The sequence below is a fragment of the Pterocles gutturalis genome, unplaced genomic scaffold, assembly GCF_000699245.1.
Source record: "Pterocles gutturalis isolate BGI_N339 unplaced genomic scaffold, ASM69924v1 scaffold25467, whole genome shotgun sequence".
In the NCBI taxonomy this organism is placed as follows: domain Eukaryota; kingdom Metazoa; phylum Chordata; class Aves; order Pterocliformes; family Pteroclidae; genus Pterocles; species Pterocles gutturalis.
Genome location: NW_010113600.1, coordinates 1659 through 22885, shown reverse-complemented (window position 1 = coordinate 22885; position 21227 = coordinate 1659). Strand labels below are relative to the sequence as shown.

At 52.1% G+C, this 21227-nt stretch overlaps 1 protein-coding gene across 1 annotated transcript in view; it reads left to right on the top strand.

Annotated features, from left to right (window-relative positions):
* The window catches only part of LOC104462579 (fibrillin-2-like), a gene marked incomplete at both ends in the record, with an annotated part of 43269 nt that overhangs the window by 20461 nt on the left and 1581 nt on the right, over window positions 1-21227 (top strand). Inside the window, 9 exons of the mRNA XM_010074571.1 lie at window positions 7697-7822; window positions 14856-15008; window positions 15660-15857; window positions 16506-16649; window positions 16797-16916; window positions 18550-18675; window positions 19073-19195; window positions 19883-20158; window positions 20534-20587. Of these exons, the coding sequence (XP_010072873.1) occupies window positions 7697-7822; window positions 14856-15008; window positions 15660-15857; window positions 16506-16649; window positions 16797-16916; window positions 18550-18675; window positions 19073-19195; window positions 19883-20158; window positions 20534-20587 (1320 nt within the window). The remainder of the gene's footprint in view (window positions 1-7696; window positions 7823-14855; window positions 15009-15659; window positions 15858-16505; window positions 16650-16796; window positions 16917-18549; window positions 18676-19072; window positions 19196-19882; window positions 20159-20533; window positions 20588-21227) is intronic.

Sequence of the window (21227 nt, the reverse complement as noted above, 5' to 3'; positions counted from 1 at the left end):
CCAGCAGGCAGTGGGAAGGTGAAGAGGATTTTTTTTTGACCTTGGGGTTAGCACGGCTCCCGTCAAGGATGTGTACCCGTGTGAGTCACCGAAATGACGTGAACAGGGGACCAGAGAGACAGTGGCTTGTCAGGGCTTCATCTGATTGTAACACTTTATTTATAGGAATATTTGAGCCTTGTCTCAGCTTGCTGCGTGCTTTGATACCTCAGGAGCCAACTGTTTGGTCCAGCTGATGGACAGAGCACCGAATTCCCGATCCCTCGGTCCAGGCAACCTCCAGCCTGGGTGAAGGACTTTAATCGAAATAACGACCACAGCCATAAGAGGATATTTTCTTTATCCAGGTGTGCTCCAAAGCCTCAAAGGAGTTCTCCTTGTTGAGTCTCTGCTTTTATAGCTGGTCAAAGGAGGGATTCCTCAGCGTGCGCCGAGACCGTCTTGCTGTAGGAAGGAGGAGATGTCGTCCCTCTTGTTCTCAGATTCCTTATCCAAGCTGAGCATCCAGGAAATATTAAAACGAGATTAAATGTCCATGTGAAATTCTTCCCTAGTTCCCAGGAGCTTGTGTTCTCTGCTTAGAAGATTTCTTCCTGGGGAGGGAAGTCAGCAGATGGGATTGTGTTTGAGCCAAAGGTCAGCGCCCGTGTCACTGCGGCCGCTGATTAACGATGTCTCCCTCCTTAAGGCACCAGCCTGTAGCACTAATCTGGGGCCGTTTATTGGTGGGAATAGGCAGGAGTAGAGATAATGTTGTTCCTTTCCCATAGTGATACGTATCTCTTAATGCAAATGGCACCTGGAATTAAGGCTCCGGTTCAATCCCTGGAGAATAAAGATGCTTTTCTTATGCAAGATCTTCTGTGCTGATAACAGACGCCAGCTCAAGCCCTGATCCCTAAGCACGTGAGGGGGCTGCAGCTGCGTAGGCTGGATGAGTTTTGCTCTCCCCCAGAAGGAAAATGATGTCCTTTTTCTATCTGTTAAAAAAAAAAAAAAAAAAGTGCATACATCACCAAGTTTGGATTTGAACCGAAATATCCTCCGAGTTCAGGGTTTTGCAGAGTTATTTCTGCAGCTCATCTCCAATGAATGTGACACTTTCAAATAGTGGCTTATTTTCTGCCTTTGTTCATTGTGTTCTGAGGGAGCTGGAGGGATCAAGAGTTCCTGAGCTTTGGGCTGGGCAACGTATAATGAGAAATTTCTGGCATAGAGAATTGCTGGCTCACTTTCAGAAAGATAGCAGCAGCCTGAAACGCAGCCGTGGTGGGGGGTGGATGGAGGGTGGGGACGGGGACGCTGCTCTCCGAGCCAGCACGGGGATGAAGGCGGCTTTGCGATGCCAAGGGATTGGGTTTGGATTGTGATTGTATGAAAAAATGAGCAAGGAGGGCAGATGTTGCCAGCTGATGGATAAAGTGGGAGATGCTGCGCATGGCGTATGGGGAAGATGGAAAAGAGCAGGAGCTGGTGGGGTTTGTAGGGCAAAATCCAGCCGATGTCTTAATGCTGCTGGAAGCAAGGAATTGTTGAGGAGGAGAGAAGACAGCTCTCCTGGCAATGATGGTGTGAAATGAAGAAAGGAAACATCAAAGCTTGAAATCAGACGCGTCCTCCTGATAGGAGGACCTTTATCAATAAATCGTAGGGAAGTGGGGGATGGTTAGGCAGTGATGTTTTTAAATTATCCTGGAAGCAGCCATAAAAACTGCCCTTAAGGGAACGATTCTGTGGCGTGTTCTTAAGGGTGGAATCACTGAGCGAGCAGAGCTTTTCCTTCCATCAGTTCAGTGGTTCTCTGCCAATAATTTAGCTTCTTACAGCCCTTCCTCTCCTGCATAACTAAAAGCTAAGCCAGCTCTGTTATCAGGGAAGTATGTCATGCCAGTACCTCACCCAGGACGCTTTCCAATGCCCCAGAAGGAATAAGCATCTCACATCCGAAATTGTTCCAGGATGATAACATACAAGATACAAAAAAAAAAAAAAAAATACACAGAGAAACACCAGGCGAGGGAGTGGAAGGCACCGCGTGCTTTGTGCAGCAAGCTTTCTTCAGATCTGTCCTGGGTAGATCCTTCTTGATGGTCTTCAGCATCTCCAGGAGACAGATTCAGCCAAGGGTGAACAAATCCTTTCATTCCACATCTCGCCTCTTTTTACTCGCCCCTCCTCTCTTCAGCGTCTGTAGGGTGACATGTTAGATGCCACTTACGTCCCTATGGGCTACTCTGTTGTCAGCACCGCACAAAATTCCGAATTTTCGAACGAAGGCAAGGCTCAGATTTCCACTCTGTTGAATCTCATTCACGTTTCTGAATTTGGAGGGAGCTTTCCTGCGTTTTCCATGAGCAGAGCGGGTAGGCTGGCCCCCTTTCCTCCCGAATGGAACACGATAGCCGTTTTATTAGCGTGTTTTCAATTTGCTTACAAAATGGCTACAGAAGAGCTCATTGTTTGGCTCCATTAAAAGCTCATTTCCATGGATTTGGTGTGGTTTGGAGGCTTCCATTACCCTCCTCTGTGGTTTCTTTGTGCTTTCTGGAAGGGGGAAGGTCTTGAGAGTCCCGTGTGCCGCACGAGAGAGGGCGGATGAGGCATGACCTCTGCTACGTGACACGGAGATGTTTTCTCCATCAAGTCCTGGGTTTTTTTAGCAGATGGAAAGGTTGGGGGGGTTTCGACATGTCTGTGGGCACCCGCGTTGGACGGGCTTTGCAGACTCCCAACTCCTCTTTCTGAAGCTCTTGTAGCCTTTGGCTTCCAACATGTTCAAGCCTTAAAGATCAGGCCAACTCCAACCCAGCCACTTGGAGACCGGGTCCAAAATCAACGTTCGCGTTGAATTCTGCCATTGTCTGCAGAGCAGAGCCCGCAGAATATTGCTTTAATTTTGAACAGAGAGTTGGAAAAGTCGCGAAGTGGCCAGGTTGGAGTTGGAAGAGTTCCCTCGCCGGAGCTGGCAGCTGGGTGTTAATGAGAGGTGGACAAATCCATCCCACGAGCAGTCCGCGGGCTTCAGCTGTGAATGAATCAGAGCTATGAGGCGCTCTACAAAGAGAAAATAAAGAAAGCGAATGCGGTGGGGAAGAACTGAAATGACAACAAAGCCCGGAGCTCGGTTTCTCAAAGTACAGGATGTGCGAGGAGGCTTGAGAAACTCTGGATTTTTTTTTTTTTTTTTTTCCTACTTCTTGGGTTGCTAGCACTGCTCTCCTCTGAGTGAGGATTTTCAGGGGGAGAAAAAAAAAAGCTGCAGTTTGATTTAACCCTTTGCATTAATTCCGTTCTTCCTTAAGGATGGAATGTAGTTGTTGCCCCCACAAATATTTTTTTTTTGGATGAGGGATGCTATGCCATCGGTATTGATCTAATAAGATGCCTGCCTGTCAGCTGGCCTCCAGAAAACTTCCAGCAAACTTCAGGAAAGCCATGCCCAAGTTTTAAGCTGTTCTTTCGCCTCGTACAACCAGCTATTGCTTCATAAAGCTCTTTCCCTTTCCAGTGTTCTGCAAATTGTAACCAAACACAGGGCTGTAATTAAATGACAGGGCAGGCTGCAGTGATAAAATCTCTTGCACTGCAGGGGCCCAGGTGGGGGAAGTGTTTTCTGTAGGTTTGCGTTGCTGCTTTTCGAGGGTTCGAGTCGTGTCTGGCTGTCGGAGGGGCTCTGAGCATCCAAGATCTACAGGAGCGCTGCGAGGATGGGGAGGTATCGCTGCTGCTTGCAAAAAGTGGCTGAAATCCTTGGCTAGCTGAAAGCATAATTTTAGAGTTCCTAAGAAGGCAACCAGGAATGCATCTTCCCCTCTTGATATACGAGCATATAACTTAATTTTAGGCTTAATTTTGTGCGTGTTGAAATGGAGGTTGCACTTGATTCCTTGGGACTCAGTGTTGCAACCGAAGTATAACAGAATTGGGTTTGTAACAGGTTGTGTGAGCAAGGGGCAGAGATTGAGGATTGTTTCTTTGGCCACATGGAGCACCCACGGGGGTCTCTGTCCGTCCGATCACCTCGCTTCAAAAGGCAGCTCGGCTCACCTTGAACACGGACATGGCCAGGGGCTGGGCTGGGTGAATCTCACTGCATCTCACTTTGTGGGGAAAAATCATCCCTGTTGGGGCACAACTCTCCTGCTCCGGTTAGACATTTCCATTCAGATGGGGTGGATTAGCCTGGATGAGATGATCTTTTTCTGCTGAGTTTAAGTGGCATCGAGAAAAAACTCTGATGGAGCGCCTCGTTCTACAACCATCCGACACATCGGACCGCACCTCGGCGTGCGCCCTGTGCAGGTCGTTTCTGCAGAATTCTACCAGTGCAGAGCCTCTTGGACCTCTTTTCCCTCGGAACAAGGTGGGGGCTTTGTGGTGATGGGAATTAACTGCCATCATCAGACATCCGTGGCCGTCCCACCCTGCAGCCAGGGCTGGTGTGGTGGGGTCGCGGAGCCTGGGACGCGATGGCAGAGGGCTCCTGGCGGCTGCTTGGCGTTTAGAGAGAAGGATGAAGTTTATGGGGATGTTTCTGGAGGACCAAGGAAAACACTTAGTCCTGGAGAGCCACCTCTGTGCGGCCGGATTTCCTGCTCCCTTGGATTTGTGCCTATGCCAGGGAATCCTTGTACAGACCTTGTTGGTGAGCTGGATCCATCCCAAGCCCTGGAGAACAAGTCCTGTCCCTGGGAACACGGGCCAAAGATTATTTACCGTTGGTGTAAATCTGTCTGCTTCATTCCAGCCTGAATTTATGCCATCTCAGATTCAGTTTTCCTCTTTTCTTTTAGAGACTGCAGCGCACTGGGCTCTCAGCATCATCTTTGTGGGTCTCTTTTTTTATGATCCCATCACATCCTCACAATTTTTTTGGATAAATGTCATCGAGTCCTGCTAGTCCCTTAAAGCCAGGCAGGTTTTTCCAGGCCAGGAGTTATTCCTCTAGACTCTGACCCCCTCCATTTCGTTCACACCCTGTTGCAAGAGCTGTGACATCCAGGACCGCTCCTGGTTTGGAGATACCATCACCTCCGTGGTTCTCCCCCACATCCCCAGGGCTGCACTAGCATCGCCAGCCACCGCAGGGCACTGTGAGATTGCGCTCAGACATCTCCTTCCCAACTCCAATTTTTCTGTTTCGCACCGGACAGGACACAGCTCACCACCCCTCCGGGTACCCCACACCCTGCCCATTTCTGGGATCTGTCCCTGGGGCTCGTATCCATCACCCCAGCCAGGTCTCCTGGTCCCTCCCTTGCCCCAATGGGGTGGGTTCAGGTGACGTTCCCATGGGTGTGCGCTGCTTTCAGCTGCTAGATGAGCTCCTCCCAAGACATCCTCCATCCCACTCCCAGATGAGTGGTCTTTGCTGTTCTGCTTTTTTTTTTCATCACTTTTCATTTTTTTCTTTTTTTTTTATTTTTTCTTTTTTTTTCTTTTTTCTTTTTTCTTTTTTCTTTTATTTTCTGTGGGTTCAGGTGACGTTCCCATGGGTGTGCGCTGCTTTCAGCTGCTAGATGAGCTCCTCCCAAGACATCCTCCATCCCACTCCCAGATGAGTGGTCTTTGCTGTTCTGCTTTTTTTTTTCATCACTTTTCATTTTTTTCTTTTTTTTTTATTTTTTCTTTTTTTTTCTTTTTTCTTTTTTCTTTTTTCTTTTATTTTCTCTTTTTCCTTTTTTCCTTTTCTTTTTTCTTTTTTTCTTTTTTTTCTTTTTTTTTCTCTTTTTCTTTTTTTTCTTTTTTTCTTTTTTTTTTTTTTTGCAGCTTAGTCTTTGCCCTGCAGCAACCCTGACCTCCACACATGCTAATACCATCAGGCCCTGCGAGGCTGTTACGCCCTTCACAGCAGAAAAATCCCCTCCAAGGAGCAGACTTTGACCAGTTCCTTTTCATTACTTTCCTGCCAGCCCCAGGCAGCATCTGAATTGCGTATAAAAATCCCTTTATCCATTCACGACAGCACGATAGATTTAAAATACAATAGATAAAGTTGCTTAGCAGAAATAATTGGTTTTGCCGATTGCCAAGACACCTTTTTTTTTTCTTCCCCACTGTAAGAACTATCAGGCAGATATTCCTTCTGTCTTTTACCACCACCTGGACCATGACCACCAACAAACTTCTTTGGGTGCATTAATTAGAGTTTGGATCTAATTCCATCGCAGCTTCTAAACCAGATTTCAGTTGGCGACAGAAGAAAATCTACAACCCTGCTCTGAGAGCCAAGCATGGTTGGGCCCTGGACATTTAGTTATATTGACATTTTGGTCCAAATTTGTTGAAAACAGATTGCCCTTTTCAAAATCACTGATTTGCCACTTCGTTCCCTTTGATTTCCCAAGTTTCAGGTCCCAAGTGATCGCGGCACACCAAAGTTGTAGGCTGTCTCTCCCCGTATCGTCTGTATGGGTGCTTGTTGAATTTTCTGCTCTGTCCTCACCCTTCTCTGTCCCACTCTGGCTTTGTTCAGCTGCAGCTTTCGGGCTTTCTGCGTTGTTTCCCAGCTGTTGTTAACCAGAAGGGCACGAAGCTCCTTAAATACTCAGTATAAAAAGAGCCAAAGTAATAATGAACTCAAGAATTTCCTCAAGGTGATGATATAAATGACCTGGAAAGTTTGGAGAACTCAACAGTTCCCAGTCAAACCCTGTAGCATCTCATCTTTCCATCTCAATTCTTCCAGCAAAATCTAACTCTGAGCAAGATGTCAAATGGAGATGCTCCGTTTCAGGGTCCGGGCATCCACGGTGGTGGGGCTGGGCTCCATGGTCAGCTCGTGGTGAGGCTCTGCCGTATCTCCACTCTAGACAGATGCTTGTAGAGCCCATCATCGGTTCAGATGGCAGAACTACATCACTGGGGTGGTTGTCCTTGAATTTTGGTACTTTTGCAACCTTTCTGCAGTTATTGCCTTACCTCTGGATGCTGGGGCTGCCTGCTCCCTCTGATGGCTGCTTTTGCCTTGACAAAATCTTGTCGCTGTGTCCTTATTTTCCGAGCTCTTAAATCCAGAGGGATGCACCTCATGTCATAAGGTCACACACGTGGCAGTGGGCTGCTGCAGGGCAGTGTGTGGCGGGTCTTGCTAACGCGGAGGGTGTTCCTTGGATTGCCGGGGATAATGAGGTGTGAGCTCTCCAAGGACTCCGTACATCTCTATCTCTCTCATCTTCCCTATAAAGAGATAAATAGTCCAAACTAGGGCATGCTGGTGGCACTGTTATGCAAATCCCACCAAACTGGGAGTGCTGGGTGAGGAGCTGAACCCATGAGTGATGTGTCCAGACCCCCTTGCCTAACTGGGAGTATGTAGGTGGCTGAACGTACTTAACACTGAACCAAATCCATCCTGGATGGAGAAATTCGGTGAATAACGCCGGAGCTCAGTGCGTTTAAAAAACATGGTGTTGTCTCTGCTCATAGAGTCACAGGATGCTTTGAGTTGGAAGGGACCTTAAAGCCCCCCCAGTGCCACCCCCTGCCATGGGCAGGGACACCTCCCACTAGCCCAGGTTGCCCAAAGCCTCATCCAGCCTGGCCTTGAGACTTATGGCCTCACGCATCCCCTGACAACCCATAACACCAGCTGCCGTCCTCGGGGATCCCAAATCTGGTCCCAGCTCCACGCTACAGGGAGGAGGGAAGATGGTTTGCAGGGAAACACAACGGCTGTTGGTTTGTTCTTTCCTAGACGTGGACGAGTGTGGCGCGATCCCCGGCGTGTGCGACGGCGGCGAGTGCACCAACACGGCGGGCAGCTACGTGTGCACGTGTCCGCGCGGGTTCATGACCAGCCCCGACGGATCACGCTGCATCGGTAAGATGCTCGATACATCTCAGGACCAAGGATACAGGGAAGGGATCCCACTCTGAAACCCAGAGCTGGGGATTTGCGGATCGCTAGCTGGTGGCCACCAGATTTGCAAAGCGAAGGGTGGGTTGTTCCTGCAAGAGCTGGAAAATGCTCTTTTCCGTGTACTGGCCTTGGATGGGCCATGGATGACATGGTCTGTCCTGGTTGCTGGTTTTGAGGCTTTTGCAGACCCCAGGGCTTTCTCCATCCCCATAACTTGGGCTGCAGGAGCCTCCATGCTCGAAGGGTTGGCCAAGGGGTTGCTGGGAGCAGTAAGGCTGGGGTGGAAGGTGTCTGGTTGAGTTGGTTACTGGTCTGTTTGAGGAAGGATCCTGGTGCTTCCGCTCACAGAGCTGCACCGGCTAGCGGGGCAATCCCCGGCGCTGCCCCTTTTCTCCTGCGTTAGATGTCAGCTGGAGGGGGACACCAGTGCTCCCCTCCAACTGGGTTGTGGACCGTGGAAGTCCCAGGGAAGGAAGTCCAAGGAAGTCTCAGGGAAGGCTTGTGAGTCTTCCCGGAGCAGAGAGGGAGGCAGCGATGGGGAACACAACTGTGCATTCATCTGCTCGCTTTGCAGAGGCGAAGGGGGGAAAGGTTCACTCTGAGTGTTTGCATAACCAGTGCAAACAACCGGTGGCTTTTATCATCTCCTCCTTCCTGCTCAGACCACAGGTAACGGCTCATAAACCCCTCCTGCCCCAAGCTAACCATCCGTGGGGCTGTGAGCTCGATTGGCTTCATCCCACTGAACTCAGCCTTTCGGGAGTGGGTTGTTTTGCTCGGAGCTGGTTGTCTGGACCCCTCCGGACCCCTCCGTCCCCGGGGGAGAGCAGGAGGTGATTCCCAGGCACCGCACACCCATCCCTGCACCCCACCTTCCTCCCGCAGCATTTCTGCCAACAGAACGACCCCCAGGCTCGTCTGGAAATCTCAGCCTTGCGTCCCCATCCTGCAGACGGCCGGAGAGGCTCGGTGGGGCCGGCGTGTGCCTCTCCGGTGGCTCTCGGTTTGATCCAAGGGGTCTGTATTCCAAAGCTTCCCAGCGCTGGCGGGGGGCCAGGCGAGCTTTCCCCAGCCTGCCGAGCTGTCCTGCCTCCAGACGGCAGAGCCTGGAGGGAATCTTGCACGTTTAACAGATCAAAATTCCTTTCCAAGCCTTGTAAATATTTGATGGTCCATTTCTCTCTGTAACAGACACCAGTTTCGGTGATAAATAGACCAGCTCTCTGTTTGCTTGCTCGCAGCAGGGCCACTTGCTGGAGGCAGAATGAATCCCAGAGTTTGTCTCGCTGATCAGAAAATTCATTCGCCTTGAGAGAGGCAAGGATGCGAGGGTTTGTAAAGAGGAACTGGTATAGAAAAGGCAAAGATCGTTGTTAGTGTGATGGAAAATGTCAGGTATGGCTTTCTGCTGAATGTCCTGGAAATTATCACAGGGGAAAAAAAAAAAAAAATCTGAATTCTTTTCTATCCACAGAACCTGGAGTAAAAATTAATCATGTTCTAGTTCCGCAAAGAAAAATGTTGTAAAGTAGAAACGTGCGAGTCACCTTGTTTGGGAACCTGATCGATTTTAATGAGAATGAAATTCTTTTCCTCCCTGATTCCCAGCGCCTGCCGTAAGCCCGGAGGGGTGTGCCGGCTGTCGGATGAGTCATATGGACATTTCCCCACTTTCCTTGAAACCAAGTGCTTCAAGAAACGAAAACGAAATAAAATTAGAAAGCCCAAATTTAAAAATAGTCCCGCAGCTTAGTTAGCTGCAGCGGGCGATGACTGCAGCTGAACTCAATACATCATGCTCCAGTCATTTCCCTGAGCTAATATACGCTGCTCGAGTGCTGTCATGTTTTGGGACAGATAATATTTTTTCTGGCAAAAATGCAGAGTTACTGTTGGGGTGTCGTTGCCCCGGGATCCATATTTTGCAAACCCTGCTTCTATCCTTTGAGGGGGTTTTAGTGCTCGTTCGGAGAGTTTATGGTCGTTTCAGGCTACGATTTACACCCGATGAAATCAATCCCATAAATAGTTTGTAAAATGGAAAATGAATAAATAATGCGGCCGCCCTTAAAGCACGAACGGCATCAGGAGGGAGCAGAAGGGATTGTCACGCTGTCACCTCGCAGATGCTTAGACTGGGAGTGCCCAGAGTGTCCCATGGATCGTGGGGCACCGGCACTGGCTCCGGGGTGACTTGATGGTGGCAGCCTTGATGTATCCCCATCCTTTTCCCCTCCCTTTTTAGGAAAGTAAACACCTTTTTATTGCATTGGAATAATCTCCTGGAGTTTTTGCAGCTGAAACAGCAAGACACTAAGCTTGGGTTGATCCCAGATCTCATTAGCTGCTTTCACTGCCTTCCCCGGGAAAACGCAAACAGCCGCCTCGCTGGAGAAAGTCCGTCATCGTTCGAAACGAACATTTATGGAATGATTCAACCACCTGTGCTGGACACCAAGAATCCAGTTCCACACATGTTCATAACGGTTTCATTCATTTGTGCTTGTAAAAGACAGGCGCGGTGTTTCGCAGGCAGCAGAAGGATCTGCTCCAGCAGGCTGCGAGATTTTTTTTTTTTTTTTTGCCTTTTCAGTACAACGGGTTGCTTTTCAAGAACCGCTTAAACGAAGAATTTTCCAATGAGAAAAAATGGCCTTTCAGATGCATTTCCAGCCATGCACATGGTGTTCCCTTGCTCGTTGCGAGTCAGCGCTCCTGCACATTGCTTCCTTTGCTCTTTTTTTTTTTTCCCTGATAGTGCAGCAAAGCTGCGTGAGATTCGGGTCTTTTCTTGGGCGACATCAGCAGATCTACTGCTTGACGCTCTGGGTAGGGCTGGATCTTGCTTATCGTTGCAAGTCCTGGGCTTAAAGAAGGTTGCTGAGGACCTCACCTGCTTGGAGAACGCTTTTTGCCCACTTTGGTCATTATGCAGGAAAGGAAAAAACAAGAGGAAAAAGGAAATATGAAATGAATAATATTTATGAGGGCAAGAAATGAAGAAAGGGGAGCGGTGTGAGGTTCAAAACAGGTTGATAAGGAGCTGAGAGCCCTGCCGCAGCTCCCAAGAGCTGGCGATGCCCCCGAGCAGAGGTTTGCTGGATATCTGCTGGAATCAGAGGCTGCAGAAAGGCTCCATAGCGTGAACCTGTGCAAGGACCTGGGCTGCAAACTGGGTCATTCCGTCCACGTTTGTAAAGCGTTTCCCCACAGAGATGATCATTTTTCATCGGATCATTTCAGGGATGTGTTTATACCTCAGCCTTGTAACAGTTGACCTGGGAGGTGAATCTGGAGAAGAGTGAAGAGCCAGGGAGGGAGGGAATTTATTACAGCACTTGCCAGCAAAGAAAGGGTGCTGCAATAACGCCCGGAGTGCCCGTTTGCACGGCAGTGAGCCGGCAGCAGCGTTGGTGGCCAAGGTGTGCCGTGGGCGTTGCGGTTTGGTGGAGCTGTGCACAGAGGGATGCTTTGTGCCCCATCCCTGGAGGGGTTCAAGGCCAGGCTGGATGAGGCTTTGGGCAACCTGGGCTAGTGGGAGGTGTCCCTGCCCATGGCAGGGGGTGGCACTGGGGGGGCTTTGAGGTCCCTTCCCACCCAAACCATCCTGGGATTCTTTTGGGATGACTCTTCATGGAGACAGACCCCACCATCTAAGACAAGAAAGAAATGGGTCAGTTTTCCCGAAACAGAGAACATGTGATGGCATCATTAGTCCAGACTGTCCTCACTGCAGCGTGAGGCTCCTTTTCGCACCCTTCTTGCAAAGCAGGCGCCGTTGAACATCTTGGGTGGGAGACCTTTGGCTACACGCTGCTGTGCTGCAGCTCCCTTCTGAGCTGACAGCCCTCGGGTCCTTTGGAGTCAGAGCCAACTGCCTTGTGAAACCACTGGTTTGTTTGGGTTTGGTCACTTGAGCTTCTCCGTTTCTGTACATGACAAGACACAAAGTGAGAAAAATACTCGCCCTTCAATGTTCTCTCCTGGGAAGCTGTACCAGCACTTTCCATTCCTCCGTCTCTCCCTTCCCCTACCCCAGCACCAAAGAAAAAAAAAACCAGGATTTCATCAGGATGGAAACTGCAAAATCCCTTGCACATTTTGCAGATCCTAAGAAAGTCCAAGAAAACTCCAAGATCCCAAGAAAACTCCAAGATCCCTTGCAGTACCCAGCAGATCTTGTGCAGAGCGCAGGGAGGATGTCCATCCCCATTGAAAGAGAAGATGGAGATGAGCCGTGCTGGATGGCCACTGAGGGGATGCTGCTGGTGGTCTGGGGTTTTCCTGGCCGTCAGGACACCCACGGGGGCATCGTGGCCCAGCTGGACAGGCACAGACTCTGCAGAAGAAAGCAGAATAAAACCCCAACAGCTCCGTGCTCGTACCTCTAGCGTGTGGGTGGTCCTGCAGGAGGTCACCGAGGGACTGTGGGGACCCACTGTTCTTTCCATCCACCCCTCTCTCTGCCCGAGGCAGCTCCAGATGAGTTTTCAATTAGTTCTGACCTTCATTTCTCTGGGAGATTATTACAAACTGCAGCAAAGACAGCTGAATTTAATAAACATTCGTCCAGATGAATAAGGGCTGGACCGGTCCCTCCGTTACACAAACTGCCGTGACCTCCCCGCCTTGTCAAACTTGTCAGCACATGGCTGGCTGGGGGGAAGGAGGTTGTGTTCTCCAAATCCCTCCTTGCCCATCAACTGCCTGGCTGTCACCGGGTATCACAGCTTTTGGGACAGCAAGCATCCCACAGAAGAACAGAAGGAACCGGGTGGGATCTGTCCTCTCGAATGCCCAAAGGGTTTATTCCAAACTACCACCCTCAGATCTAGAAGTTCATTTAAGCTCAGCTTAAGAAGGCTTCACTTAGCTTACCTCCCATCAAGGGTTTGAGGTGTGGCTTTTCCAAACGGCCCCACTGCCCTGGCTTGGTCAGAGCAGCTTCTTTTTGGAGTAAGAAGGGGCTACGTGGTGATGCTAAGTCCCATCAACCTGTCAACGTGCTGTGGAAACACGCTCCAGCATCTGATGGAACCTCCAAAGACGTGGGCATCGCTTTTGCATTCTTGCCACTTGCCAGAGTTCAAGAGCTTGGGATGACCCAACACCCACATGGCTTGTCCTTAGGACCAGGAGCAAAACCGATGTTGCCTTCAATCCCTTCTCCTAGGCTGTCTTTCTTTCTGCAAATCTCTTTAGTGGAGAAAGTTTCCTAAAAAAGAGACTAGTTCGTGCTGAACTGGGTGCTGCAGAATGGCAGAAGGGATGTATCTGGGAAAAGACCTGCTGGCTGAGTCGCCCTGGCTTTAAATGGGGTCGCTGTCCTCTGCGAGTCGCTGAGCTGCGATTAGAGAAGGAAATGTAACCACAGCCCGCAGATCAAACAGCTCCGTGCAATTAATTTCAATTATATTTCAGGAGAGTGTCAGCCTGCTGGCTAATGTCAGTCCAGAGGCACAGATGACAAATCAAACCAGACTTTCCCCCTCATTAATTTACTGGAGAAACAAGGACAGGAGATGAGTGAGTGGAAGATTCCAGGTTTTCCTAAAGGACTTGGTGCCAGACGGCGTCTGCTAGACGTGTGAAAGACCCTCCGTCTCCTGGGTCTCATCCAGAAGCCACAGACACCTGACAGCGGTGCCAGGCTCGGTGTCTGTGGCTTTGGCCGGGCTCATGGACTTGGACCACCAGCCAGGGCTCCTTCTCCTCCCAGCTCGGTCCAGGCTGTGGGAACCAGACCTGAAATAGGCATCCACGGGGAATGGGAGCGATCAGGAACTGGGAACAGCTCCGTTTGTTTAGCGAGAGATGCTGGGACCACTGGGAACTGGCAGGGAACGCTTGCCCATGGGACGGATGGCTGGGACATGGGACATTACATCAGTCCTGGGGAGGGGAGTCAGGTCCGTGCCCAGCCTAAGATGAGCAGGACCGCACTGGACAGCGGTGGCCGTGGAAGGGTCCTTGCTTAGCACAGCATCAGGGATCACTGGGTGATGCTGGAAGGGTTGGACGTGGACCCCAGCCTGACCTGCAGGAGATGGTGGCTGACCTCCTTGGTCTGCCCCAAGTGAGCACAAGGGTGAGGACTGCTGCAGGCGAGGCTTCAGGAAGGGCTGGGGAATGCCCGCTCGCTGCCTGGGAACCCTCAAAATAGTAGCAGGGTTGTTTTTATCACAGGGAAGTGTTTTTAGTGGCAGAAGTTAGAGGAAAATATGTCATGCTGGGTCCAACAGCCCAGGAGAGGAGGGGGCACTGCCACTCTGGCCCAGTTCCAGGACCTGTTGTACTGTTATGTGGGCTCTGATGGCCAACCCTTGGTTGGAGATCTCAACCTCACGATGCGATTTTGTTGAATAATATGACTTAGTTGGGGACAGTTTATCTGTCCCTGCTGAGGGGATGGGTCAGGCTGCCCAGTACTGCAGGTGTCAATGTTTGTGGTGGTCTCCTGCAGACCACCTCCCGGCTGGTGTGTTGGGTCAGTGAGAAAACCTGTCCCTGACATCCCATCAGTGAGAGGAGGGAGCCACCTGTAAATAATTCAATTTCTTTGGGAAGGTGGGGAACCATGGGATGAGGTGGGGGATCTCACCTGTTCTCTGCTCTGGGGATTCAGCCAGAATCTGCTGGGTCGGTTGGTCCGTTCCTGCAGGGCATGGAAGGCAGCTCCCAATGGAGAACCTGATGGAGAGGGATTGCCCACCCACTGCCTGCTTCTGCTCTTGGCCAGACTGCTCATAGTATGTGGGATCCTAAATGGGAATGTGAGATCTGATACTGGGGAATGAGACCTGGCCCTACAGCCTTGATGGCCTCCAGTGGAGGTGCTGGAGAACCTCATGGTCTGGGAGGATGAGGCAGAGCAGGTCAGACTGGGACACTGGACAGCTGGAGGGATGCCGTTGGGATCCCACGCTCAGGTCCTGACTAAGAGCGTGATGGGAACACGTTGTGAACGCCTCTCCTCCTCCTCTCCCCCTTGCAGACCAGCGCATCGGGACGTGTTTCTCTGCTCTGATCGGGGGCCGCTGTGCCGGGGACCTCCCTGGCCAGTACACCAAGATGCAGTGCTGCTGTGACTCGGGGCGTTGCTGGGCCATCGGGCAGACTCCAGAGATGTGTCCTGTCCGCGGCTCTGGTAAGTGCGACGCGAAGGACCTCGACCTCCTCCTTGGCCAACCCCTGGCCCTGATGGCCCTGGTGGCACCCTGGGCTTGCACAAACCTGGAGTATCATCATCATCACAACCAAGGAAAGGTCACCTGGGGATGCTGGCACTCTCGCCTGGGTCTCATCTGAAGTTGAGCCAGATGAGTTCAGCCAAGGCAGGAATTCATCCCTTTCCTCCTACCCCTGCAGCTCTCTTTGGCTCCCGCCCTCATGGAACCGTGGGGCCAAAGGAGGGTGAGTGTAGGCAGCAGGAGGAGACCCAGCGCTGTCGGTAGATCTCTTTGCCTCTCTTCTTTCATCACAAGCTCTGAGCAGAGCTTTACGGCGTCTGGCACCCTCCCGTGTCCTCTCCTTTCCCGCACGAAGGCACCCATGGTGCCAACTCTCCCACGCACCCCAAAAAGCTGTTGCCAAACACCTTGGCGAGCTCTATCCCATCATCTGCTCCGCAGTGGAGCGTGTTAACACCCTCCTCGCCCATCTGCCCTGCTCCCACCATCACCCACCCTCTTCGCTCCCTCCCATCCATCTCCATCCCTCTGTTCTCGGGGCTCTGGCAGAGGCAGGAGGGAGATTGAGGAACTCTTGGAAGAGCGCTAAGGCAGCTGTTTTGTTTCAGATGAGTACCGCAGGCTTTGCATCGAAGGACTCCCAGTCGTGCCAGGGTTCCCTGGGAACTTTCCAGGAATTCCTGGATTCGGGCCCAATGGTGTTGGGCCGGGACTCAACGGGCCTGGAGGCATCGGACCAAATGGGGCGAATGGACAAGGCGGGATCCCAGGTCTGCCTGGAATGGGCCCAGGAAGTTCAAGCATCGGTAATTAAAATTATTTTCTTCCTCTGCTGACCCAGTTTGGCCGCCTGTCCCAGAACACAGGCAGCGTGTCTTGGCCCGCTGCTCCGAGCCGTGCACACACGAGCAAAGCGCCCGCACTCCCAGCCAGCTACGGGGTTTGTTTTGACATGAGGGGAGTGATGGGATGTGACACTAATGCTGTGCAGGATGCTGAGCCCAGAAGCAGATCAAACGGCGTCTGCTGGCAGCGCGAGGGAGCCGAGCCTGGCTCCGGTGCAGAATATCTTTCTAATTACCAAATAGCAATGGAGCTTTCACGTCAGCACCTCGCACTCTGCCTCCCCAAAACAAAACTGTTTTTCCCACCTCCTTGGACACCTCTCTCATATACATCCCCCCATAGATCCTTGCTATGGGCTGGAGCCCGTGAAAATGCACGGGATGTCAATAAATATTGATTCCCACCTTGCTTCTGAGAGGCTGGGCCATCCCATGCCTGTTCCGTGGGGTAGGGCTACGCCAGCACCCTGCAGAGTTTGTGCCTGCAGCCCCATGGCTGTTCAGAGCCCAGGAGCATCACTGATCTGTCACCGTGTTTGGATGTACCCACCCTTCTTCTCGGGGACAATCGCTCTGATCCTCTGCTGATGCTGTCCCTCTGCTTTCCAGGCACCGCCACGTTGAACCAGACCATCGACATCTGCAAGCACTTCACCAACCTCTGCCTGAACGGCCGCTGCATCCCCACCCCCTCCAGCTACCGCTGCGAGTGCAACATGGGTTACAAGCAGGACGTGCGCGGGGAGTGCATCGGTGGGTAGCTGTCGGGATGCTGAGCCCCGGAGCTGCGAGGATGGGCTCAGCACCTCCCGGGAGACAGCCTTCGGTGCCTGTCCTGGCATTTTGCAGTTCATTCCCTGCATCACGGTGACTCACAGGCTTGGGCTTTTCTTCTTGCAGACGTGGACGAGTGCTCCAGCAGCCCCTGCGTGCACGGCGACTGCGTGAACACCCCCGGCTCCTACCACTGCAAGTGCCACGAGGGCTTCCAGAGCACCCCCACGAAGCAGGCGTGCATTGGTAAGGGTCTTCGGTCTCTCTGTTTGGGAGGACAGTGTGCTGTAAGAGCGTCAGCAGGGTTATCAGAGGCTTGGGTACCAAAGGAAAATGTTTGTAAAGGGGAAACAGAGGGAGGACCCCCACCCCAGCATCACCCAACCTCCCAGCCAGGCGTGTGGTGGGATTTCAGAACAACGTCGCTGAGTTGCCAGCAGCCTCCTGAACTCTGTCTGGGAGAAGTTTCCTTTATCTGTCTTAAACTTGGCTAGCATCAATCAAAGAATTTACAGAGTCCTTTTCAAGAGCAGAACTCTCTTTAAAGATGACAACATTTTGTTTTGACAAAAGATAGGATTTTTTAGGAAATTTTGTGTCAACGTAGGGTTTGTGATTTCTCGCCAAAATTGTTCCAGCAGCGTCTTGCAGCAAGGTGGTGATCCGGGTGAGGGGCTGCTAAAAAACAAATTATGGGAAGGTGATGTCCCGCATGAACAAGGCAAATTCCCCTGCCAGTGCGTGATCTTTGATTTATTTTTTTTTTTAATTTTGCTGTCAAGAGGCTTCTGATGAAGGGGTTTCCAAAGAACCCCCAGTTGCCTGACAATGCGCGAGGTTTTTCCTAATTTCCAAACTAAATCTTGTCAGCTGAATTCTTCTTGTGATTCTCTTGCTGGCTGTGAAAATCAGTTCATCACTGTCTCCTTTACAACACTTTTTTTTACATGTTGGGAAACTGCAACTTGTAACCCCCCTGTCGTCTCCTTCCTAGACTAAACAAAGGCAAGTGTCTCCATCTCCTCTCATTGATAGTGTTTCTCAGCTTCTCATTCTGCTTTTTATCTTCTCAGCTTCCTCCATTTTGTCTTTATCTTTTCCAACGTGTCGTGCCAAAATTAGATGTCATTCTTCAGCTGTGACGTCTCGAGCTGTCAGGATAAGGAACAGTCCCACGTGGCTCACGCGCAGCCCAAAGGGAGGTGCAGGGCCACCCCGCTTCATCTGGGCTTCAGTGTCTGGATCGTCCATTGCTGCTGGGGGCCAGACTGTTGGTTTTCTGTAATTTGCTCATAAAATAGCTCATCCCATCCTCCCCAGCTCTGGATAGTGGGTCAGTAACACGGACACTCCTCTTCCCTTCGTCTTTCCCCGGAGGCATCCAGTGGCCCATGTCCCAAAGCAAGTGGCCATCGTGTTCTTGATACATGACACAGCACCTCCCTGCTGCCGTCCTGCCATCAGCCACGTTGTACCCCAAATTTTCCCCTCTAATTAATTTTTTCTGAGGCAGTAGGACCACATCTCCATGGCACTGAGTAGCAGGTCTGAGCCCGTGGCTGGTGATCTCAGAGCTTTTGTTGCCCGCGATGGACTTGAACAAGCCCAGGGTAGTTTGAGTTGCAAGTTGACAAAGACATCCTGGAGAGCCTGAGGTCCCGGTGTAACCTCCCAAATGGAGTGATGACACTCCCAGAGCATGCAGAAAGCTTTCTCTGCATCTTTTCCATCTCCTGCAGTTTGTACAGAGAGGAGGAGGGTGATCCGGGAGCAGGGCACGCTCCCGGTGTCTGAGCACTCGCCTGGTTTTCTCTCGGTTCAAGCTGGAATTGCTTCTCGCTCCGCCTGCTGCTACTTTCTTGTGGTTTTTTCCCACCAGATATCGATGAGTGCATCATGAACGGAGTGATGTGTAGGAACGGCCGCTGCGTTAACACCGACGGCAGCTTCCAGTGTATCTGCAATGCTGGCTTCGAAATCACCCCCGACGGCAAGAACTGCGTCGGTAAGCTGGCTCCTGACGTGCCGGCATCGATGAGGGGGCTGGGACTGAGCTGAGCCTGTGTCCTCCTGGGGGATGGTGCTTAGTTTAGTCTGGGCTGGACTCCCTTTGTCTTGGGTAGACACGGTTAGGGCAGAGTGCGTCTTAAAATGAGAGGAGACGATACGGCTGCACTGAAATAAGAAGATGTAAGGATGCAAGTGGTCCTGGAGGTTTTGGGGTCCAGGAGCATGAGCAGGGCTGGGGCTGGAAGCAGGATGTTCTCCATCACCCTGGTTTAAGGATTAGCACCCGCTGCCACAAGGAGCAATTGGGCCATGGGATGGGGGACAGAGTTTTTGAGCACAGGAGAGTCTTGCTGCAGCTCTCGGGCTCAGCTCATGTTTTCTGTCCTCCCCAGATCATGACGAATGTGCCACCACCAACATGTGCCTCAACGGGATGTGCATCAACGAGGACGGCAGCTTCAAGTGTATCTGCAAGCCCGGCTTTGTGCTGGCTCCCAACGGGCGGTACTGTGTGGGTGCGTAGGTCCCCGAGCTTGGTCCCTGTCCTCTTCCCAGCCTGCGGTCCCCGTTCCAGGAGACCTGTGATATGTCTGAGGCCAAGGGGAGCTGAGAAAATGCAAAGCTGTGGCCAGGCATCTCCTGCTCTGCCACCAGGAATCACCCGCTCTCAGCAGAATGGGCACAAGGGAGAATGTTCTTGTACCTCCAGTACTTTGGTGCAAATTGGAGCTTAAATCCTCTTTCTGGAGGCTCAGCAGGGCTGCACAGCTCCGTACGGCCAACGTGAGCTGGCAGCAGGCATCTCCCCAACTTTCCCAGCCTCTGCAGCTTGGTGCCACCTCCCAAAGCCAGGAAGGTCAGGATGTGAAGTGGAGAAAGGAGGAGGAGGAGAACACAGCATGTCTTCAATGTGCTGCTGTGTCACGGGGTGAATTCTTGGGGTCGCTGCCCCGTTAACAGAGCAGAGACCAAACCCTGGTGCTCTGAGACGGGGCTGGGTCTCGGGAGAGTGAAGAAGCCCCGATCCCTGTTCCCTTGAACTGTCAGGGCCAGCCAGGGGAGCGTGCAGGGGGTGTGATGCTCTGCGCTGCACCCCTGTTCCCTCTTAGTCTCCAAGTCTCTCTGCAAAATACTCCAAAGCCCCATCTGTGCGTCCCGTTGCCCGTGGGTAGGTAACAGCCGGTTTGTGCTTCGTCTTGCAGACATCGACGAGTGCGAGACGCCGGGGATCTGCATGAACGGCTGGTGCATCAACACCGAGGGCTCCTTCCGCTGCGAGTGCCTGGGGGGGCTGGCCATCGGGGTGGACGGGCGCGTCTGCGTGGACACCCACATGCGCAGTACCTGTTACGGGGGCATTAAAAAGGGCACGTGCGCCCGGCCCTTCCCGGGAGCCGTCACCAAGTCCGAGTGCTGCTGTGCTAACCCAGACCATGGCTTTGGAGAGCCCTGCCAACCCTGTCCGGCCAAGAACTCCGGTGAGCTCCTCTTCCATCTGAGTTTGCAAAAAGCCAGGAAGGTGCTTGGGGACATCCCAGATCCCTGAGAGGGCTCAGGCAGCTCAGCAGTGACACGGGGAAGCCGTAGGCAGGGGGAAAGGGATGCCAAGCAGTCAACAAATGGAGGTTGGATCCATGAATGTGATGCTGAGGTCATTGCAGAGATTTCCACAGGGTTGGGTTACTAACTGCCAGTGTCGGCGCTAAAATACACATTGCACGTAAGCAGACACCGCTTGGAAACCCACGGATGATATTCTAACAAACAAATAAAATAAAATAAATCCAACATTACCCAGAATGAATGTCAGCGTGTCTAGAAAAGCTAACGGCTCTGCTGTGCTTTCCACGCAGCTGAATTCCAGGCACTCTGCAGCAGCGGCATCGGGATAACGGCTGATGGCAGAGGTATGTGCATCCCGCGCACCGGATTCTAGACGGGCGCATCGAACCTCACCCTCGGCTCTTTCTCTCGGCGGCTTTTAATGGAGCGTGCGTGCGTCTGTGTGGCTGTGGGAGTGTGTGCAGGAGGGTTGGCACGTTCCGCCCGCGTGCGTGAGAGCTGTCCGTGAGTCAGCGCGGGGTGGTTTGCACAGCCTGGGCGGGTGTAAGCGCGTGCAAGGACCTATCTCTGTGTTAGCAAGTGTCTGCAGGCGGGGTGGGAGCTTGGGCACAGGCGGAGAGGGGTTCTGGATGTCTTTTTTCCTCCCTAACTCACTGGGAATTAACATTGAGCAAGCATCCCTGGGGACCGCGTATTGAGTCAAGCGGTTGATTCCCGGCACCTTGTGGGAAGTGGTGTTTCTGGGGATGCACACGCAGCGTTTGGCTTTATTCCCCGCTTCGGTGGGAATGAGGAGCGTGACCGATTGCATCCTCTCGCTGGTTTCCCTCCCCTGCCCTGCAGCTCCCTTGGTCGCGGGAGAAGCGGGTTCCCAGTCTCCCGGGGAGATGGAGGGCGATAAGCGCGTGTTGGGATGCGCTGCCAAGGGGCTGCTTTGAATTATCGGCGGGGCGGGAGGGCAGGGGGGGGCGGGGGGTGCCCCCC